The 18,006-nt window shown below is 38.0% G+C and overlaps 1 protein-coding gene across 6 annotated transcripts in view; it reads left to right on the top strand.

The window, feature by feature from the left end:
• HDAC8 (histone deacetylase 8) overlaps positions 1-18,006 on the top strand; it is a 217,041-nt gene that overhangs the window by 47,627 nt on the left and 151,408 nt on the right. For 5 of the 6 annotated variants that reach the window (XM_032848854.1, XM_032848847.1, XM_032848849.1 and 2 more), the window contains 2 exons: positions 13,774-13,886; positions 17,724-17,801. In XM_032848854.1, the coding sequence (XP_032704745.1) occupies positions 13,774-13,886; positions 17,724-17,801 (191 nt within the window). Of the gene's footprint in view, positions 1-13,773; positions 13,887-14,647; positions 14,901-17,723; positions 17,802-18,006 lie in introns of those variants that run through there. The other variant, XM_032848851.1, reaches the window with a different exon arrangement.

Genomic DNA, 18,006 nt, shown 5'->3' on the forward strand with positions numbered 1-18,006 from the left:
GCTGTGTTACAGTACTGAGAACCAGTTCAAATACGACCTTACCGGGTATCTTCCACTTTCCTTGTTTGTTTCACATCAGTGAATTACCTTCTTTGTTTTGATACTAAATTTTGCCCTAGTGATATCCACCCACTTTGCCAATTGATTCAGGTCATTTCCATTTTAAGTGTGTCTACCAAACAAAACTGCCACATCTAACTTTATATTTTGGATATATTTAATGCAAAGCTCCCTATTTAATCACACATTAAAAAAAAACTAATGACATGTCTGTAGATCTAGAACCAGCTTCTACGTAAATCCATGCTTTGTTTTTCTATTTGTTTGTTTGTTCTCGGGTGGGGGGGGCAATGAGTCACGGAGCCTTAAAGTTTCCTGATTTGGGTACTAATCAGTCCAATTTTAGTGATCTGGTCCAAAGTTTTTCTAGTTTATCACATTTGAATTTGTAAATGTATAATCTGAACATTATTTTTCATTTATCCAAGGTAAAAAATAAGAATCCTTTTCTCCATTCTTTAGACATTTCATCATTCCTATAAAACCTTTAAAATAAAAAAAAATGTGTTCTTCAGAGCCTGCCATGTGCTAAGCACTGTGCTAGATATTGAAGGTATAAAGATGAGTAAGAGATACAGTCCTTGCTCTCAAAGAGTTTATAGTCTACTGGAGGAGACAGGTATAGGAAGTAATCATTTGCAAGCCAGTCTGATAAGTACTGTGGTAGAGGTTTGAATAAACTGCTGGAGTACAAAAGTGGTATCAACTTTCTTTGCCTGGGAAAGGAAGATAGAACTTTAGGGCCGTCTTCACAGCCAGATCTTCAAAGATGGGTAAGAGGTTGGCAGAGGAGGTGGAAGTCATTCAGCATCCAAGACTACATATGCACAAAGCCCCAGAGACTTAGAGAATATCCTATGTTTGGGATAGGGAGAAAAGTTTGGTGTGGTTAAATTCTAAGTACTTGAGCGGGAATGGTGAGATAAGAGGCTTGAGAAAGTAGGCAGGGCCAAGACCAGGAAGGGCATTGTGTATGTACTATGCTTAAGAAAGGGTCTTTTTTTCTTATAGGCACGTGGACATATTGAGGGGTTTTTAAGCAGGGTAATGGCATTGTCAGAATTGTGCTTTAGAAACTTAGAATAAGCAATGTAAAGTATGTGATAGGGAGGGAACACTAGGAGGAATATAGGACCCCTAGAAGCTCTGTAGTATGTGGCCAATTCCCTAAGTACCCTGGGAGTAGCCATTTCTTCCCTTACTTCACATGGAGCTAATACAAGTAAATGAGATCATATGTCCTCTGAGCCTCTTAGAAGAAAGCTCCCAGGTTAGGGCTAGGTGGTTGGAAGTTGAAAAAAATTTAGTCTATACCATATAATTTAATGCTTATTCATGCACACCTTATGGGTTTTTTTAAAATATGTATTTGTCCTTTTTTACAGCTGAATTCTACTGAGTCACAATCTTTTGAAGGGCAGGGTCCAGGACATCTTGCATTGTCCATAACCCTTAGTACAGAGACAGAGCATAGAATGAGTCCTCAGCACCTTTCTGCAGATTGACTGCATACAGTGTCCCCTCTTAGGCAGACTGCCTGAGACTGAGGTATCAGAAGAAGGCCACAGTACTGCTGGGGATTAGGAATAATGTTCGATTTCATGGCTCATTTTCTAGGGATGGCCAAAACGATTCTGAGTCTTGTCCAGCCAGGCCTCTGAGTGCCAGCCAGGCCCCTTTACTCCCTGCTTGGGCTTGACACCTTCTTGTAAATAATGAGACAAATTATGAAAGTTCCCTTCATATAAAAGAGAAGTAATTATCAATTTGCTAGGAAGTCACAATCTACAGCTGAAAAATATTGAGTAGAATATATGTATATTATAATTGTGAACAAAATTTCAGAATGTAGCTAGTCATCTGTTTGCAGAAAAGGTGTGAAAAATAATGCTACACCTTTTATAGTTTGTCTTTTTGATATCGTAATTAACATAGATATAACATGAGAAAAACCATAGGTGTTTTCAGTCCAAGTTTTGAACAATTTCAGTAATACATGGTAAAATTGGTCATTAATCCTATAGTCAAAAGGACGTTTGAGGAGCTCCCATATGTTTTTCTTGTATGTCAAAAAATTACCGTATGGGGCACCTGGGTGGCTCAGTTGTTAAGTGTCTGTCTTCGGCTCAGGTCATGATCCCAGGGTCCTGGGATCCAACCCCACATTGGGCTCCCTGCTCGGTGGGAAGCCGGCTTCTCCCTCTCCTACTCTCCCTGCTGGTGTTCCCAGTTCTCGCTATCTTTCAAATAAATAAATAAAATCTTTTTAAAAAATTACCCTGGATTTGCATCAGCAGAAGCCAGAAAGTCTGAAAAGCATGCCCTGCATTTTTAAAGCAAGCACTCTTCTCTCTCTCCTGATCCGGCAGAGGTTGTGATCAGTTCACTGAGCAGAATGGCATTTCCTCCTATCCACACCTAATATAAACTCCAGCCAATTTAATGGGGTGTATTACGTAGGTTGGGGATGCAAGCACATAAAGTCTTTGGCTCCTGAGACACTCATCTTGTGTGCCAAGACCAGGTGCAGAAATACAAATGCATATATATTAAGCCTGAGACAGCTGCTTTGCCAGTGCTTTTGTGTTTTTTCTATTTAACTGGAAAGGTTGAGCAGGCACGGTTTCCATCAGTTTTACATAAAATGTTATTTTTCTTGTGGAGGAAGAGAGTACATTTAATTCCTCAACTCAGTATTGATGTCTAAACCATTGAGGCTTTTAAGTCCATTAATTGAGAGCTTAAAGTAAAAGGTTATATTTTTGATTAACCAAAATGCTCAGGAATGGAATGTTCTGGTTAATCAACTCTCTGGTTTAGGGAACAGTTGCACCAGCCTTTTTATTTGTTTTATACATATTCCTTAAGCTTTTGCTTTTTTTATTATGTTATGTTAGTCACCATACAGTACATCATTAGGTTTTGATGTAGTGTTCCAAGATTCATTGTTTATGTACAACACCTAGTGCTCCATGCAATACTTGCCCTCCTTAATACCCATCACCAGGCTCACCCAACCCCACACCCCTTCCCCTCCAAAACCCTTGGTTTGTTTCTCAGAGTCCAGTCTCTCATGGTTCATCTCCCCCTCTGATCCCCCCCACCATTTTTCCTTCCTTCTCCTAATGTCCTCCATGCTATTCTTTATGTTCCAACCTTTAAAAAAATGTGTCTATAGATTTCTGCCTTAGTAAGCACAGTAGAATGGACCTGATTGAATCTTGCTAATAGCACTCAGAGTTACACAGTTTTTCTGCACCCTTGATTCTAATTGGATAAGATCACCAAAAGTTCCAGATATTGACTAAATCTGGACTGAACCTGGGGTATATGCTGAGAAATTACTTTGGGACATTGTTTGGTTTCCTCTCATTTACTTCCTTCCCTGAAAGCAGAGTGATATAAAAGAAAAATTCACTAGCCAAGTGAAGACTTTGACTTGCTAATCTATACTTTACTGAATAAAACCATAGTTTAGAACATGAAAATTCTATGTCATCAGAGAAAACTGTGCTAAAAAGTTTAGATCCAAAAAATGGGACTTTGCATGTTCAAAGTAAACAAGTGGATTGAGTTCATCTTGACCTGTCTCTTCAATTTATTCCCCAACGGAATTAATCTTACATCAATTATCAGGGATTTACTCACCACTTTGACTCTTCTGTAGTGCAAATGTTATGTTTTGTTTATAAACTAGCTAAGGTTCTTAGTGGTAAATAGTACTGCTTTACACTTTTCCCATTCGTTTACCTTGGAATATATAATTATCCAAAGGGAAATGTGCTCTGTGAATTCTGAAAGTGGCCTTCCAGCACTTTTCACCATAATGAATTCATAGTCCCTTTTCTTGATTCATTTTCAGGCAAATATTACCTTATTTCTATTCTCCCAAGCCTTCATTTGTCTTTAATAGAGACTGCTTATCATGCCAAATGATGTGGAAAGAGTGAGAACTGTGTAGAATTAGCTGCTGTCACATTTATTTTATTTCCTGGATAACGTTTTCAGTTTTGTCACACAGTTAATGGATTTGTTTCTATTAACAAGTAGAGCCTTCTTGACCTAATCCTTTTTCACACATATTCTTGTATAACTTCTAAATCCAAAGGTGCTAAGACAGTAGCTAAATTGGGTTTATAGAGGAGAGGACCACCACAAAGTCAACTGGTACAAATTTGGCCGCGGTCGTTTACTTGCCTTTGGGGGGGATTAAAAAAAAATTGTCCCAAATCCACATAACCTGAAAGTTGAAATGATTAAATTTTGGTGGGATATTGTAGGAGAAATCTGGAAAGAAAAGTTGCTACTAGAAGGATCTGTGGTGGTTCCTTTTTTGACCAAAAAGCTTTTAAATTCAAGTCAGAAAATGGCAAAGGGGAGAGAGGCTAGCAGAAAAAGTAATAAAGTGGTGCGTGAAAGACAGGCGAAGAGGTGGGGGAAAACTGACTTGATAGACTAATTTCAGCAGCATTATAAATGAAATGAAGACAGAAATAGGCATGAAGGAGAGGTAAAAGAAATTATGAAGGAGAGGAAAAGCAACAAATGTTGATAGAAGAATATCATAGCTGTTTACCAAAGTGATTAAGCTTATATGCAGAAGAGCCACACTGCCTAAACTCAAATTCAAGACTGACTGCTTCCTACCTACGTGACTTTGAACAAGATACTTAATCTCCCTGTTTCAGTTTCCTCATTTTTAAAATGGAAATAATAATAGTATCTACTTCACAGGGCCACTGTGAGAATTGATTGTGTTAACACATTGAAAGCACCTAGGACAGTTCCTGGCACAGGATCATCACTTGATAAATGTTGCCTGTTATTTTTATTATATGCCAACAACAGAGAAAAGCCAAACCATACTCCCAGCTGGTTCCAAAATAGCTATAATGAAAGTCAAGAATTATAAGAGTTATGCTAACACTAAAAGAGAAAATAGGAAGGGCCAAATAAGTAAACCCTGGAAATCTATGATGCTGAATTTTGATACCAGGACTGGAAAAAAAAAAAGTTGCAGAATCTTTGCCAGTAACAGTGCAGCTGTTGAACAGTGCAGGTATCTGGCTCTACCTGGGTGAGGTAGCCACATGATGTTTTTTAAAAAATGTCTTAATACCATTCATGATCCAAGCATCCTTGATCTCTGGCCTAATGGACATAAAAACAGCAAATACATGCAAGTAAATGCAGTTGACTGGGCCCTGTGCTTTTTCTTAAAAATTGACTTCGCGGTTTACAGTTCACCAGGGCATTTAAGAAGCTAGATATTTCTGGTAAAGGAAAAAAAATATTGCCTGGGGTGCCTGGCAGGCACAGTTGGTAGAATATATGACTCTTGATCTCAGGTCGTAAGTTCGAGCCCCATGTTGGGTGTAGAGCTTACTTTTTAAAAAATTTCCTAACCACAATGCTGCAGACACATTTCTCAAGAGTTTTCAGAAGTATGTTTGCTGAACCTGGTCTAGCCTCTGAATACATTTGTGTTGCTGATGTGAAAGAGAAATGCCTTGCACAATGAGGAAATGATTTTATTCAGCTATTGCAATAAGGAGAACATTTATTAATGAGAAATATCTCAAAGATATTTTGTGATGTGTAAGGGAGCCTGGGGTTTTACAGAGACAGGTAAACAAGGGAGTCCCTTGCAAGTCTTATGGGAGTCATTGGGAAATTTTAGAATAGTCCTATTTTAGAATAATATGCTGGGGTGGGATGGTATCTTGCAATTCACCTTTTCCTGGAAAACAAAAGGGGCCAAGGTTCTTAAACATCACTGCTTTCTGGGAAGCACAGGGCTCAGATAAACTTCAACAATGTCACTGTTGGAGGCGAGTATTATCGCCAAGCAACTCAGAGGCAATGGTAACCCTCCTGAGTATGGTGAAGCGGGGTTTAAGAAATAGTCTCTTGAGCACTCTTAGTGCTGCTCCTTTAAAACCAGATGAACCATCTATTGAGAGGTACTTGCAAAAGTCAGTTGTTGTAGGGTTTGGAGTTCAGACATCTTAAAAGAGGGAAAACTAAAATGGAAAAAAAAATATATAAAAGCTTCTATTACACAAAAGAGGCAGCCAAGAATTAAAATCTGAAGGTAACCAATCAAGTGAATTCTAAAACACCAATGGAGGAAAATCCATTTTGCAGCACCACTCATGGAGCAAAGATGTCAGTGTTGTTGGTGACACTGTCCAGAGTCTAGGTTACCTCTCATAGACGGACATGCATGACCTGAGCATTTCCTCAGACAGCCTTCATGTTCTAGGTGGCAGCTTGTTCAAGGAGAACTCCAGTCATACATGGTCTGATGTGGTGACCAGTTCTTCCAGATTTATATCAACTCATTGGGCTTTAGCTTGTAGAACTGCTTCAGATCCCAGAGAAGAGATGAAGCTATAAGGCAACACAAGGACTTGGGCCATCAAGTTTTAGTTCTTGGTGACTCAAGTCAGGTGGGAGGAAGAAAAATTGGAAAAGTTCATTTGGAGGATATTAGCCAGATATTGAAGAACAGTGGAAGAATAGAAAATTTGGTTAAGGATAAACAATTTGGGCAGGGTGACAAGGTCCAGTCCAATTTCCAAGTAGATACCAAAACTGATTCTTCCACATGGGGAAGGAAGTCAATTATATCTCTACCAGAGAAGACAAAGTTTGCATACTCATCAGGAACCTGCAGTTTATGAAGATATGATAGCTCAGAGATAATAGTTTCTGATAACCTGGAATGGTGTGCTGTAGGTGAGTTTTCCTTTGAAACACAAAATTTCTCTAAACAGTCACATTCCTTTTTATCAGAGATAATCTCAAAGAAAGATTATTCTTGAACTCAAAATAAGGCTGGTCCCAAAAGCAACAAAATAAAAAAATAGATATACTGAAGTTCATCAATTTTGATGAACTTTAGTTCATCATAAGGGTCTGGTATCCAGAATATATAAAGAACTCATTCAGCTCAACAACAAAAAGATAGCCCAATTTAAAAATGAGCAAAGGACTTGAATAGACATTTCTCCAGAGAAGATATACAAATGGTAACAAGCATACAAAGTCATGTTTGACATCAGTAGTCACCAGGGAAATGCAAATCAAATTAACAATGAGACACCACTTCACACCCACTGGGATGGCTAGAATTGAAAAAACAAAACAGAAAATAACAAGTGTTGATGAGAACGTAGAGGAATTGGAACCCTCGTATGCTGCCGGTGAGAATGTAAAATGGTGCAGCTGCTATAGAAAATAGCTTGGCTGTCCTCAAAAGTTAAACATAGAATTACCATATGTCCTAGCAATTTCACTCCTCAGTATATATTCAAAAAAATTGAAAAAAGGTACTCAAACACTTGTACGTACATGTTCACAGCATCACTATTCACAAGAGCCAAGAAGTAGAAACAATCCAAAAGTCCATCAGCAGATGAATGTATAAACAAAATGTGGTTTATACATACAATGGAATATTACTCAGCCTTAAAAAGGAATGAAGCACTGACACATGCTATAACATGGACAAACCCCCAAAACATGCTAAGAGAAAGAAGCCAGACACAAAAAATCATATAGGGTATGATGTCGCTTACAGGAAATGTCCAGAATAGGTGAATCTGTAGGGACAGAATACAGATTGCTGGTTGTCAGGGGCTAGTGGGAGGGAGAAATAGGGAAAGACTGCTTAATTAGTGCAAGTTTTCTTTTGAGGTGTGAAAATGTTTTAGAACTAAATAAAGGTGGAAGTTGCACAATATTATGAATGTACTAAATGCCACTGAGTTATACACTTTAAAATGGTGATTTTAATATTATGTACATTTCACCTCAATAACAAATACTTAAAAATAAAAAATCGACCTCATCAGATTTAGCCTGATTATTTACCAAGGTGCAGCAAGAATGGCAATTTACCATTTAGACCTTCTTAAGCTTGTTTTGCTGGAAGTTTTCATAAGAAATCTCACTTGGAAATTTTTAAAGCCTGTTAAAGTTAGGAACCCAAGTTAAGGAGATTTTATCTGTGGTGTTTATAAATTTGGGGCAATTCCTCTCTTCTTGGGGTCTCCAACACATCCTAAGCTTCCAGGGCTTGCCAGGAAGTAACCTTCCTTACTCGCTTCTAAGACTGGGAACTCTGTAAGCCAGGTACCAGGTACCAGGCTAGTCTTCCCAAGAGGACTTTGTATGCATTGCTCAATAAAGCCAAATTTAGTTCCTTAAAAGTGTCTGATCATCTCTGATTCAGTGAGCATCATTGGCAAGTAGGACATTCCAGGCACGGCCTTGGTTATATAACCAATGTTTCCAATCATGTGCTGATAACAGGTAGGACAGATCATTCTTATTGAGCCTATGCAGATAATTATATAGCTCTGGAAATAAGAATGCTTGACAAGAGTTTCTGAATCCTGGAGGGCTCAGGCAGGGGCAGTGAGGTATCATTTATAAGTGTGTTATTTCTGTTTGCAAAAGCATGGTTTGCTAAATTATTATGAGTTACAGATAGCGCAAGAAAAAAAAAAAGAAATAAGTCCCTTATGCATCCAGAAAATAGAACATTAAAACATCAGCAATATTCTTTGTGTTAATTGAAACATAGTTAACCTGTGATGTTACATTACTCTCAGGTGTCCAACTTAGTGATTCCACAACTCCATAGGTTACGCTTTGCTTGCCACAAGCCTAGCTACCATCTGTCACCGAACAACATCATCGACTCCATCGCCTATGCTGTGCCTTTTATTCCCATGATTTATTCATTCTACAACTGGAAACCTGTACCTCCCACTCCACCCATTTTGCCCATCCCCACACCCCTCCCCTCTGGCAACCATCAGTTTGTTCTCTGTATTTATGGGTCTGTCTGCTTTAAAACATCAGCAGTATTCTAAACAAAATCCATAATCATCCCTCATCAGTTTCATTCAGGTCTGTGTAATTAGTTTTTGTTCCACTCGACCTTGCATCAGCGGTCTCACTAACCCATCTACTTGTCAACTAGAGTTCTTGAAATCCTGACTCAGTTCGTTGATATGGTCTCAAAGTTGTTTCAGCTATACCATAAAAAGCCTGTACTCGATACTTGGCAAAATCATTTTCCATGGGGCTCTGAGATAACCTTTCTTTGTTGAGAATGAAGCACTCTAGCTTGTACCTGATTGCAAGTGCTCTCAGGGACATTAGATGAAAATACACAAAACCATCTGTAAGTAGCAAAAGATGTACAAAAGCTTTGGTTAACTTGCTACTGATCCTTTTTAAAAATGAAAGATCTGATGAGACTTCATTACAAGAACAATAATGCAATTGACAAGGACATGTAGTTGTTTCTGTGGCATGAAAAACAACATAAAGTGAATCCCAAAAAGGTTTTAGACAGAATGTCCATAAACATAATGATTAACCCGGTTTTCAAAGAAGACAGGGTATTATATCTAACTTATAAAAATGGGTGAACATAATCCCTATAGAGACCAAAAAAAACCCCAAAAACCCTTAAATGTAACTTAAAATAATCCTGATACAATATATCATGAATATACTGAGCATACAGTTAGAATATCCCCAAAATATATCAAAAATATCAAGTTAGATTCAGTTAAGCAGAATAGGTCTTAAACATCTATATATTAATAAAATTCCATAGGTAAGTGCTGAGAACCCCCCAGTTGAAACTAATGGCCTAGTAGATGTGAGATTCACAATAAAGAAGAAAAGTTGAAACCAAGTTAACATTTAAAAAATTTTAAAATTACAACTGAAAACACTATACTGTAGTCATCTAAAATCTGACAAAGCAGCATAAGGACTCTGACAAATAGAAACAAATCATTGCTAGTGAGGACATTGATGGGTCTTTAGGAACTTCCTATACAACATACAATTTCTGAAATATTTATATTAATAACAATTTGCCTAATACCAGTCTACCCCAGGGAAAGCTGAGCATCTCTTCTGATTTGGCAACTCTTCCCGTGCATCTCATCAATAGTAACATATCAAATAAAGACAATTATTACTAGCATGGCTCTGTTTATAAGGTGAAAGAACAAATCCTTTGTGATTTTCCAGGGCCTTCTGGGATTCAATCAAGATAAGATGATGGATTACTGAAAAATGGTATTTGGTTCTCTACTTAACCAAAACCATGATAAAAGATTTTTAACATAAACGTAGGAGGGAATATGACCATGAAGAACCACATCTTGGGGCGCCTGGGTGGTTCAGTCAGTTAAGCAACCGACTCTTGGTTTTGGCTCAGGTCATGTTCTCAGAGTCCTGAGATGGAGCCTGCAGTGGGCTCCATTGTTTTTTTTTTGTTTTTTTGTTTTTTTTTAAGATTTTATTTTTTTTATTATTTATTTGACAGAGAGAGATCACAAGTAGACAGAGAAGCAGGCAGAGAGAGAGAGGGAAGCAGGCTCCCTGCTGAGCAGAAAGCCTGCTGCGGTACTCTATCCCAGGACCCTGAGATCATGACCTGAGCCGAAAGCAGCGGCTTAACCCACTGAGCCACCCAGGCGCCCAGTGGGCTCCATTGTTAAGCGCAGTCCCTTTCCCTCTGCTCCCTGCCCCCACTGGCCTGCTCTCAGGCTCTCATTCTCCAGCTCTCTCAAACAAATAAATAAATAAATAAATATTTTTTAAAAAAGAAAGAAAGAAAGAAAAAGAACCTCATCTCTTTCCTAAGTAAGAAGACTGCTTTCTTAAGTAATCAAGGCCATAAGAAAGTGAGCATAACCCATGTAAGTTTATCTAGTAAGACACAAAATCTTTTTTATTGAAGAAGATTACTTAAAGAGTGAAGCAAAACCTTTGCAGCCTGTTATTGAGGATTACTTAGTGAAGCAAAACCTTTGCAACCTGTTATTAAGAGAAGACCAATAATGTAAAAAAAATTATGTTTTAGCAAAGAGAAAACCAAATTCTAGTTTTGCAGCAGTATATAATATTTGATAGTGAAGTTCTTTTTGGAAATCTGATAAATAAGCTCATCAAACCTTAGCCAACTTTGATCTCAACAAATAAAATTCCCTTTCTGTCAGTCTTCTACCGTTTTCTGTATGCATACATATCCTTCATAGTACAACTTATATAAGTGACCAAAAAGAACATGTTCATTAACAGACCCAAATACATAGTTTCTCTGTAGCATGTAAAAATAAAGAAGCAATAGCATATAAACCCAAAATTATGCTTAGTAATTAATGCATTCTCTTAGTTAGAAATGATCTAGGTATCTAATGAATATCCATTAATTAACTCATTTAATATCAGTCCAAAGTTTTCAGTTACTTAAAGATCTTGTAAATTATCTTCAAGCTGACGTACTACAAAACATAATTGCTGTTGCAATAAAGTTCCTTAGAATAATGACTCAATTAGGCTGAACAAATTTACATTTGTCATAGTCTCAAATACTAAGTAGAAGTAATGTTGGCTCATTTAATTAGTAAACCTGTATAAATTTAGGAGGAATATACTCAAATAGAATAAAAAATCTACATGTATATTATACTTAACCCTGTTAAATTAGAAAAGACATAACTGATTTTAGTAAACCAAATTTATTAAATCAGTCTTGTCTGCCAAAGATTTACCTAAATTATGCCAACTTGAATTCTTAAAACATTTGAGTTTGTTTCTATAGGAATATTCTTTTGGCACATTAAAAGTATTCAAAGTTTAATTTCCTTATTTTCTGGGAACTTTAGGAATATTCTATTTATCTAAGCACTTATTTCTATAATCCAGTGAGAATAGAGCTCCTTTAAGAACATATTAGGAAAATATTACATTCAAAGGCCTTTCTGAATTATAGACATCATCATTATTAATATTATCTAAGCTATTGTCATAGAGAGGATGATCAGTAACAAATAACATCTCAGAGGAAAGGTAGGGGGCCAGGAGGTTTTTAGAGACACTGGTATTCTTCTTTAGATACTGTATTATTTCTGCTTGCTTTGTTTGTTTTTTGGTTTTGTTTTTCTGTGCTTATGACTTGTCTCCCTGACTTAACTGTGGGCTCTGAGGGGGAGAGGTATGTGCTGTATTAATTTGCATTTCTCCTCTTCCTCTCCTCCCTCCTCTTTATTTATTTAGTTTTTATTAAAGTATAATTGACATACAGTGTTCTGTTGGTTTCAGGTATATATGACAGTGTTTATACACTATTTCTATACACTACGAAAAGATCCCCACAATAAGTTACAATCTGTCTCCATACAAAGTTATTACAATATTACTGACTGCATTCCCTATGCTGTATACTCCTCTTTTTTGCCTAACACTTAATGTCCCATCTCACCTATCCAAAAGTTACTGATGTTTCTCTTTTTTGATATGCTAAGACAGTAGACTTATAAAATGTAAGCTTTTCATGATTGGAAAACAGCATCCAGGAACTTTCAAAGTCACATATTTAACTCTTATTTACAGAGAATTTATGGGTGGCCAAATCTTTTTCTCATATTGGTTTCTTTCTGGTTGCATATCTAAGGCCAAGCTATTTTTTGCTAGGTGATCACTGAGTTCACTTTCATGAGAAAAATCAATGTTTAGTGATATTTTCTACCAAATTCCTGCTTGCCAATGTACGTGTCTCATTGATTCAGCCTGTGAACCAGGGTATTGTTCAGAATATGAAATGTTATTATGGAAGAGATTTCATGAAGAAGTTTATGCATTCCATAGGTACTATGAAGGTCTTACAATCTCATAGTACTGAAAATGCTATTTTAAATGATGCTCGTGCTTAGAATTCTATTTCAAGTCAAATATCAGGGAGAACTTGGGGGGAAGATGGGCTGAGTATTTAAAATGTCTGTGGAAGCTGAAGAGATTGAAGCATTTAGGATGAGGCCTTAAAAATAAACTGTAATACACTTTTGATGATAAAGAATGCTCTTTTACATTTACTCAATAAGACTTAATAAAAAAGAGTAGGCTAATAAGAGTAGGTCACTCTTTAATAAAAGAGTAGGTTAATGTTGAAAAGAGGTTAAAGTGACATGGTATCACCAATAGCGGAAAAGTTAAAGGACACCAGTGAAGTCGCTGAAGACAATTTTAGTGAAGGAAACAGTAGCTTTAGAGGAGTCTGCTTTAGTCTTCTTGTAATAATCACATTTACCGAAAGGCAACCACATGCCGCCCAGGAGGTTATGCTTTTGTACATTCTACACTCAGCTTTTATGAGCAACAAGTGCAAAAACTTACTCAAACAAGAAAGAAACAACTTCTAGGTTATGTCATAGATTCAGTACAGAGACTCCAATCTCCATCATCTTCTACAACTGGCTGAGCAAGATGATCTTCAAAGCCCTTTCTGGATTCTAGCTTTCTTAAAGTCCTATAAGTGATAATCAGCATTCATCATGATGGCCCCAGGGTACCCCAGGTTTTTACAATCATTCCTGAATGACTAGAGAAAAGTGCTATTTTGTCCAATATAGTTATAATATTCTAATTCTTTGAAAATCTGAGATCCTAAATTGGAAAATGTTACCAATCAACTTGAATGTGTAATTTACCCAAACACTCCATCTTCTGATCATTTTGAGCCATTTTACTCTGTAATCTGTGTAGGTAGGTTTTTGTTTTTCTTAAAAGATGGGGGAATTATAAGGGAATAGATCTCAAGGGTTAGATCCTTGGCTGTAAAGACTCCCTTGGATTGCTTTTGGCTCTTGGCTGTAGCAACTTGTTTTCTTACAGAGATGAAGCATCTGGGTTTTGTTATCTCAATGATGCTGTCCTGGGAATATTACGATTGCGACGGAAATTTGACCGTATTCTCTATGTGGATTTGGATCTGCACCATGGAGATGGTAAGCCCTTCACTTTCAAAGGTGCTTTGCTGCTAGGACAGAAGGTTTTTATCAGTAAAGCTGCTTCTAGGCGACTGGTAAAAGGAGAAATGCCTGTTGCAATTGAAATTTTTCTAATTGAGAATCCTAATGTAGGTAGAAGAAAGATTCTTCTAACTAATGTAATTCCTCCTATGCTGACCAAGATGCTTTAGAATACCAGGTTCCTGTGATTTCCCCTCCCTTCTCCTCCACCAGCAAAGTTCTCCAGTAGAGAATGTTAAGAAGTGGGAATCTCGTCCAGTGTATACTCAGTGCTCAGTAACCTCCCTCAGGCCCCTTGCATAGATTCTAAGTGAAATTGGCAGTTACAACTGACAGTCTCGTTCCTTCTCTTAAGATTGAATGAGTGTATGATAGACTAACACTCTGAATTTTTCACCAACAGGAATATCAACTCATGCAGTGAAAGAATCTGTGCCACTTTCTTTGTAATGTCGAAATATCTAGTGCTGCACAAATTCAGGGCATCTCCTGTAACTTTTAACAGCAGCACAATCTTGACTTGCCTCAGACCATTAATGCCCCCTTAGAAGATTCCACCAGAAGGGTGTAACCCAAGCCCTCCTATGTACTTTCCATCTAGAATGTAGAGCTTCAGGGACAGTTACCCACTTGCTGTTTCTTTAATAAATCCTGTGTGTGACCCATGTTTCCATTGACCTAGGAACACTTATCTGGTAAAATTAATTAAGGATATTCCCTCCTCTCCCCCACACCAGTGATGGCTGCTTCCCTGTTTCCAGGGATTTTTGGAGACAAACTAACATAATCAAGGCATAAGTGAGGAAAAGAATAGTATATGACAGAGGATAGGATCAGCTCTCCTGCCAAAACAGAAAAAGAAGGAAGAAATTGTGGGGGAGACCTCCCCAAGGAGTTCATCTAGATGGATGCTACCATGGAATGGTGACAGAAAATTAAAGGTAACAGAGAAAAGAGTTAAAACAACCAACATACCACTCTGAGAACCATGCCCACTGAATGTGTGAATACTCCGCCAACACCGAACACAGCCTTTGCTCAAAAATCTTCAGAGGCTCCTCATTGCCTCTAACAAGGGTAACATTTGGCCCATGGCTTGTTTTTGTATGGCCAGCAATTTAAGAATTTTATCTTATCTTATTTTATTTTATTTTAAATTTTTTACATTCTTACAAGGTCGTAAAGGAAAAAAAAAAAAGCAATCAAGTCCATGAAGCCTTGGCAAAGCCTAAAATATTTGCCACGTAGCCCCTTGGTTGGCCAACCCTTGGCCTGTAGCACTGGTTCTCAAACTCACATATGTAGCGTGGTGACACCGGGAAGCTTGTTTTAAAATGCAGATTCCTGGACCACATCCACCAGATACTCAGATTCAGTAGGTCTGGTTATGAAACGCAAGAAGCTACATTTTAGCCACAGTCCAGCTGGTCCACAGGCCACACTTTAAAAAGCAATGCTCCTCGAGGTAAAGTCCACACTTTTTGCCCTGTCTCTTGAGGCCTGCCTGAAAGAGACCTTGCCTCTTCTCTCCAGTCTTCTCGCTCACTACCTGCTGTCCAGGCTGCTCCACTCAGTGATCCCCAGACAGGTCTCAGTGCTCCTGCCCCCATCCCTGACTTTGCATTATTCTTTCCTAACTTAGTTTTGCTTTTTCCTCCAAGTTCTGTCCAGGAGCTCAAGTTCCAACAGTAGCACAATTGCCCTAACCACTCCAGCCCGAAAGTTCTCTCCCCTCCTCAAGTCCTGTACTGTTTATATCGCTGATTTGCTATTTAATTATATATTGTCTTGTATTGTTAGTTAAATCTTTAATGTGTCTATGTCTTCTCCTCCCATAGAAACTTTCAGTTCCTCCAGAGCAGAGATCAAGTTGTTTACTTCTTTCTGTCCTGCACAATGGCTTGAACAAACAGAACTATGCATATAGCAGTGGTTCAGTAAAATATTTGTTGAATGAATGAATGAGTATGAAATTCAAACTATTAGTATCAGAGCTCAAGAATAGAATCAACTCTATTGAACCACGTAAGAATGAAATGACTGTCACCTGAAACCGTTCTTTCCATTTGCAATGTTATTTCTACACCATTTAGAGTTTCCTGTTTTAGCCAACTTTTATGGTGTGTTTCATTTCAGTTTATTTCCCCTCTTCAGCACCTCCCTTCCAGTGACCTCTGCCCTGCCTCCAAACTCTTACACATTTGGTTTATTTTAAATCTCCCATGATTCCATAACCAGCATCCTGTGGTGGCTTCACCAGCACTCTTAGCCTGTCCTCACTCTCTTTCACCTTCTTTTGTTTACCTAACCACTGTTCTCTTTCACACCAAGCCCCATAACCCTCCACCTATCTGTCTATGTCCCTTTTTTAAAGTATGATTTGCTAACAATACGTAATGGCATTTCCCATGAGAGGAGATACAAAGAATTACTAAACATACGAAAAGGTCCTCAACACACTAACACTCAGAGAAATGCAAACTAAACAAGATCCTATTTTCTGCCCAAGTTTAATAATAATAGCACCCATTGCTAGTCAGGGTGTGAGAAAATGGGAACCCTCCTCATACACCGCCAATAGAAGGATAAATTGGTACCACCTTTCTGGATCAAGAAATAATCAGGATTTTTATGAATTGTCCTTGTTTATACTTCAGTTTCTAAGTTAAAATGCAATTTTAATATGTTTTGTTTTGTTTTATTTTGTTTACTTAATGCCTTGTGCCTGGAGCCTTTAACTGGTTTTAACTGCCTCCCTAGGGCAAAACATAAGGCTTGGGAAATGCAAACAGACCTGTGATACACAAATACAGTTACTATTTTTCTAAGGTCTCTTTTGGCCTCTAATGAAGACTGAAAGCATTAAGTAAACACAGCGACAGTTTCTTTATTTGAAGTATAAAAGAGGATAGTACATGAATTTGCTAATAGTCCTTCCATTTTACAAATGGACTCTCTGAATATAGTATGACCATATGTGATTCTGGGAAGAAAGGTATGGAGGTGGGCAGTGCATTTATCTGAAATTAAGTAGTGGCTCGTAACAGTTACTTCCTTCTCCCAGGCCTCTATTCATTTTCTGCCTCTGTTTAAATGGAAGGGAGACTCCTTTCTAGAAAAGCGCCCTCCCCAGCCTTCCTTCTTCAAGCTTTAAAATTATAAAGGTGCTATTAAGGGAGGAGCCAGGACTGTTAGCCTTCCATGTTTTGGCAAGAAAGATGTACTCCAAGCTGCTTAGACTTTGGGTGAACTGCATTTATAGCCAAATCTGTATCACAGAGAAGCACTTTATCATTAGGTTTTCACTACATGATGCCTACTGTTTGTATTGGTTGTATTTTTCAAAGGATTGCCACGTTGTACTTCTTTGGGGGGGGGAAATCCCAAGAATTTAACTAGAACCACTGAAACAAAACAAAACATAAAACTTCCAAGATGGTGCCAGTTCCCTCTATTCAGCTCTATTGATAATGCTTCGATTCTGAGCTCAAGCCTTCCACACCTTTTAGAAGAGGTTGTCTAAGGGAGCCTGGACATCCTGTTGCTTGGAAAGGGCAAGTCCAGTTACAACTTGCCATGCATTTGAAAAGGAACCCCAAAACTTCCCTTGGGGCCAGAGTTCTTCCTCATCCTGTAACAACAGAGATCAAAGACTGAAGGGTCTTGCTCCTTTTACTCCTCAGCTTGTTAGCTTTATTATTGCTACCCTCTCTCTTACTTTCCACAGCTGCTTCCTAGCATTTCAGTTGTTGCAAACCGGGAGTTGCATATATAAAGTGATTCTTCTGCTGTTTTTTTTTCCCCCTCTGACAGGTGTAGAAGATGCCTTCAGTTTCACCTCCAAAGTCATGACAGTGTCCCTGCACAAATTCTCCCCGGGATTTTTCCCAGGCAAGTAACCTGTGTGTTCAGTATTACATTTGAAGAAGAAATGCTGCAGCTCTTCTCTGCATCCTTACGTTTTGTATTTGGAGAGTTCTGTGCCGGTGGTACTTTATTGATGTTACTCTGTGCGGAATTTTAACACAGGTCCTTTCGGGTGACAGTGATAGGAATGTAATACTGTTTCTTTTTCCAGATGCCTTTTATGGACTGT

The sequence above is a fragment of the Lontra canadensis genome, unplaced genomic scaffold (genome assembly GCF_010015895.1).
Source record: "Lontra canadensis isolate GAN:19392208 unplaced genomic scaffold, GSC_riverotter_1.0 scaffold210, whole genome shotgun sequence".
Classification (NCBI taxonomy): Eukaryota; Metazoa; Chordata; class Mammalia; order Carnivora; family Mustelidae; genus Lontra; species Lontra canadensis.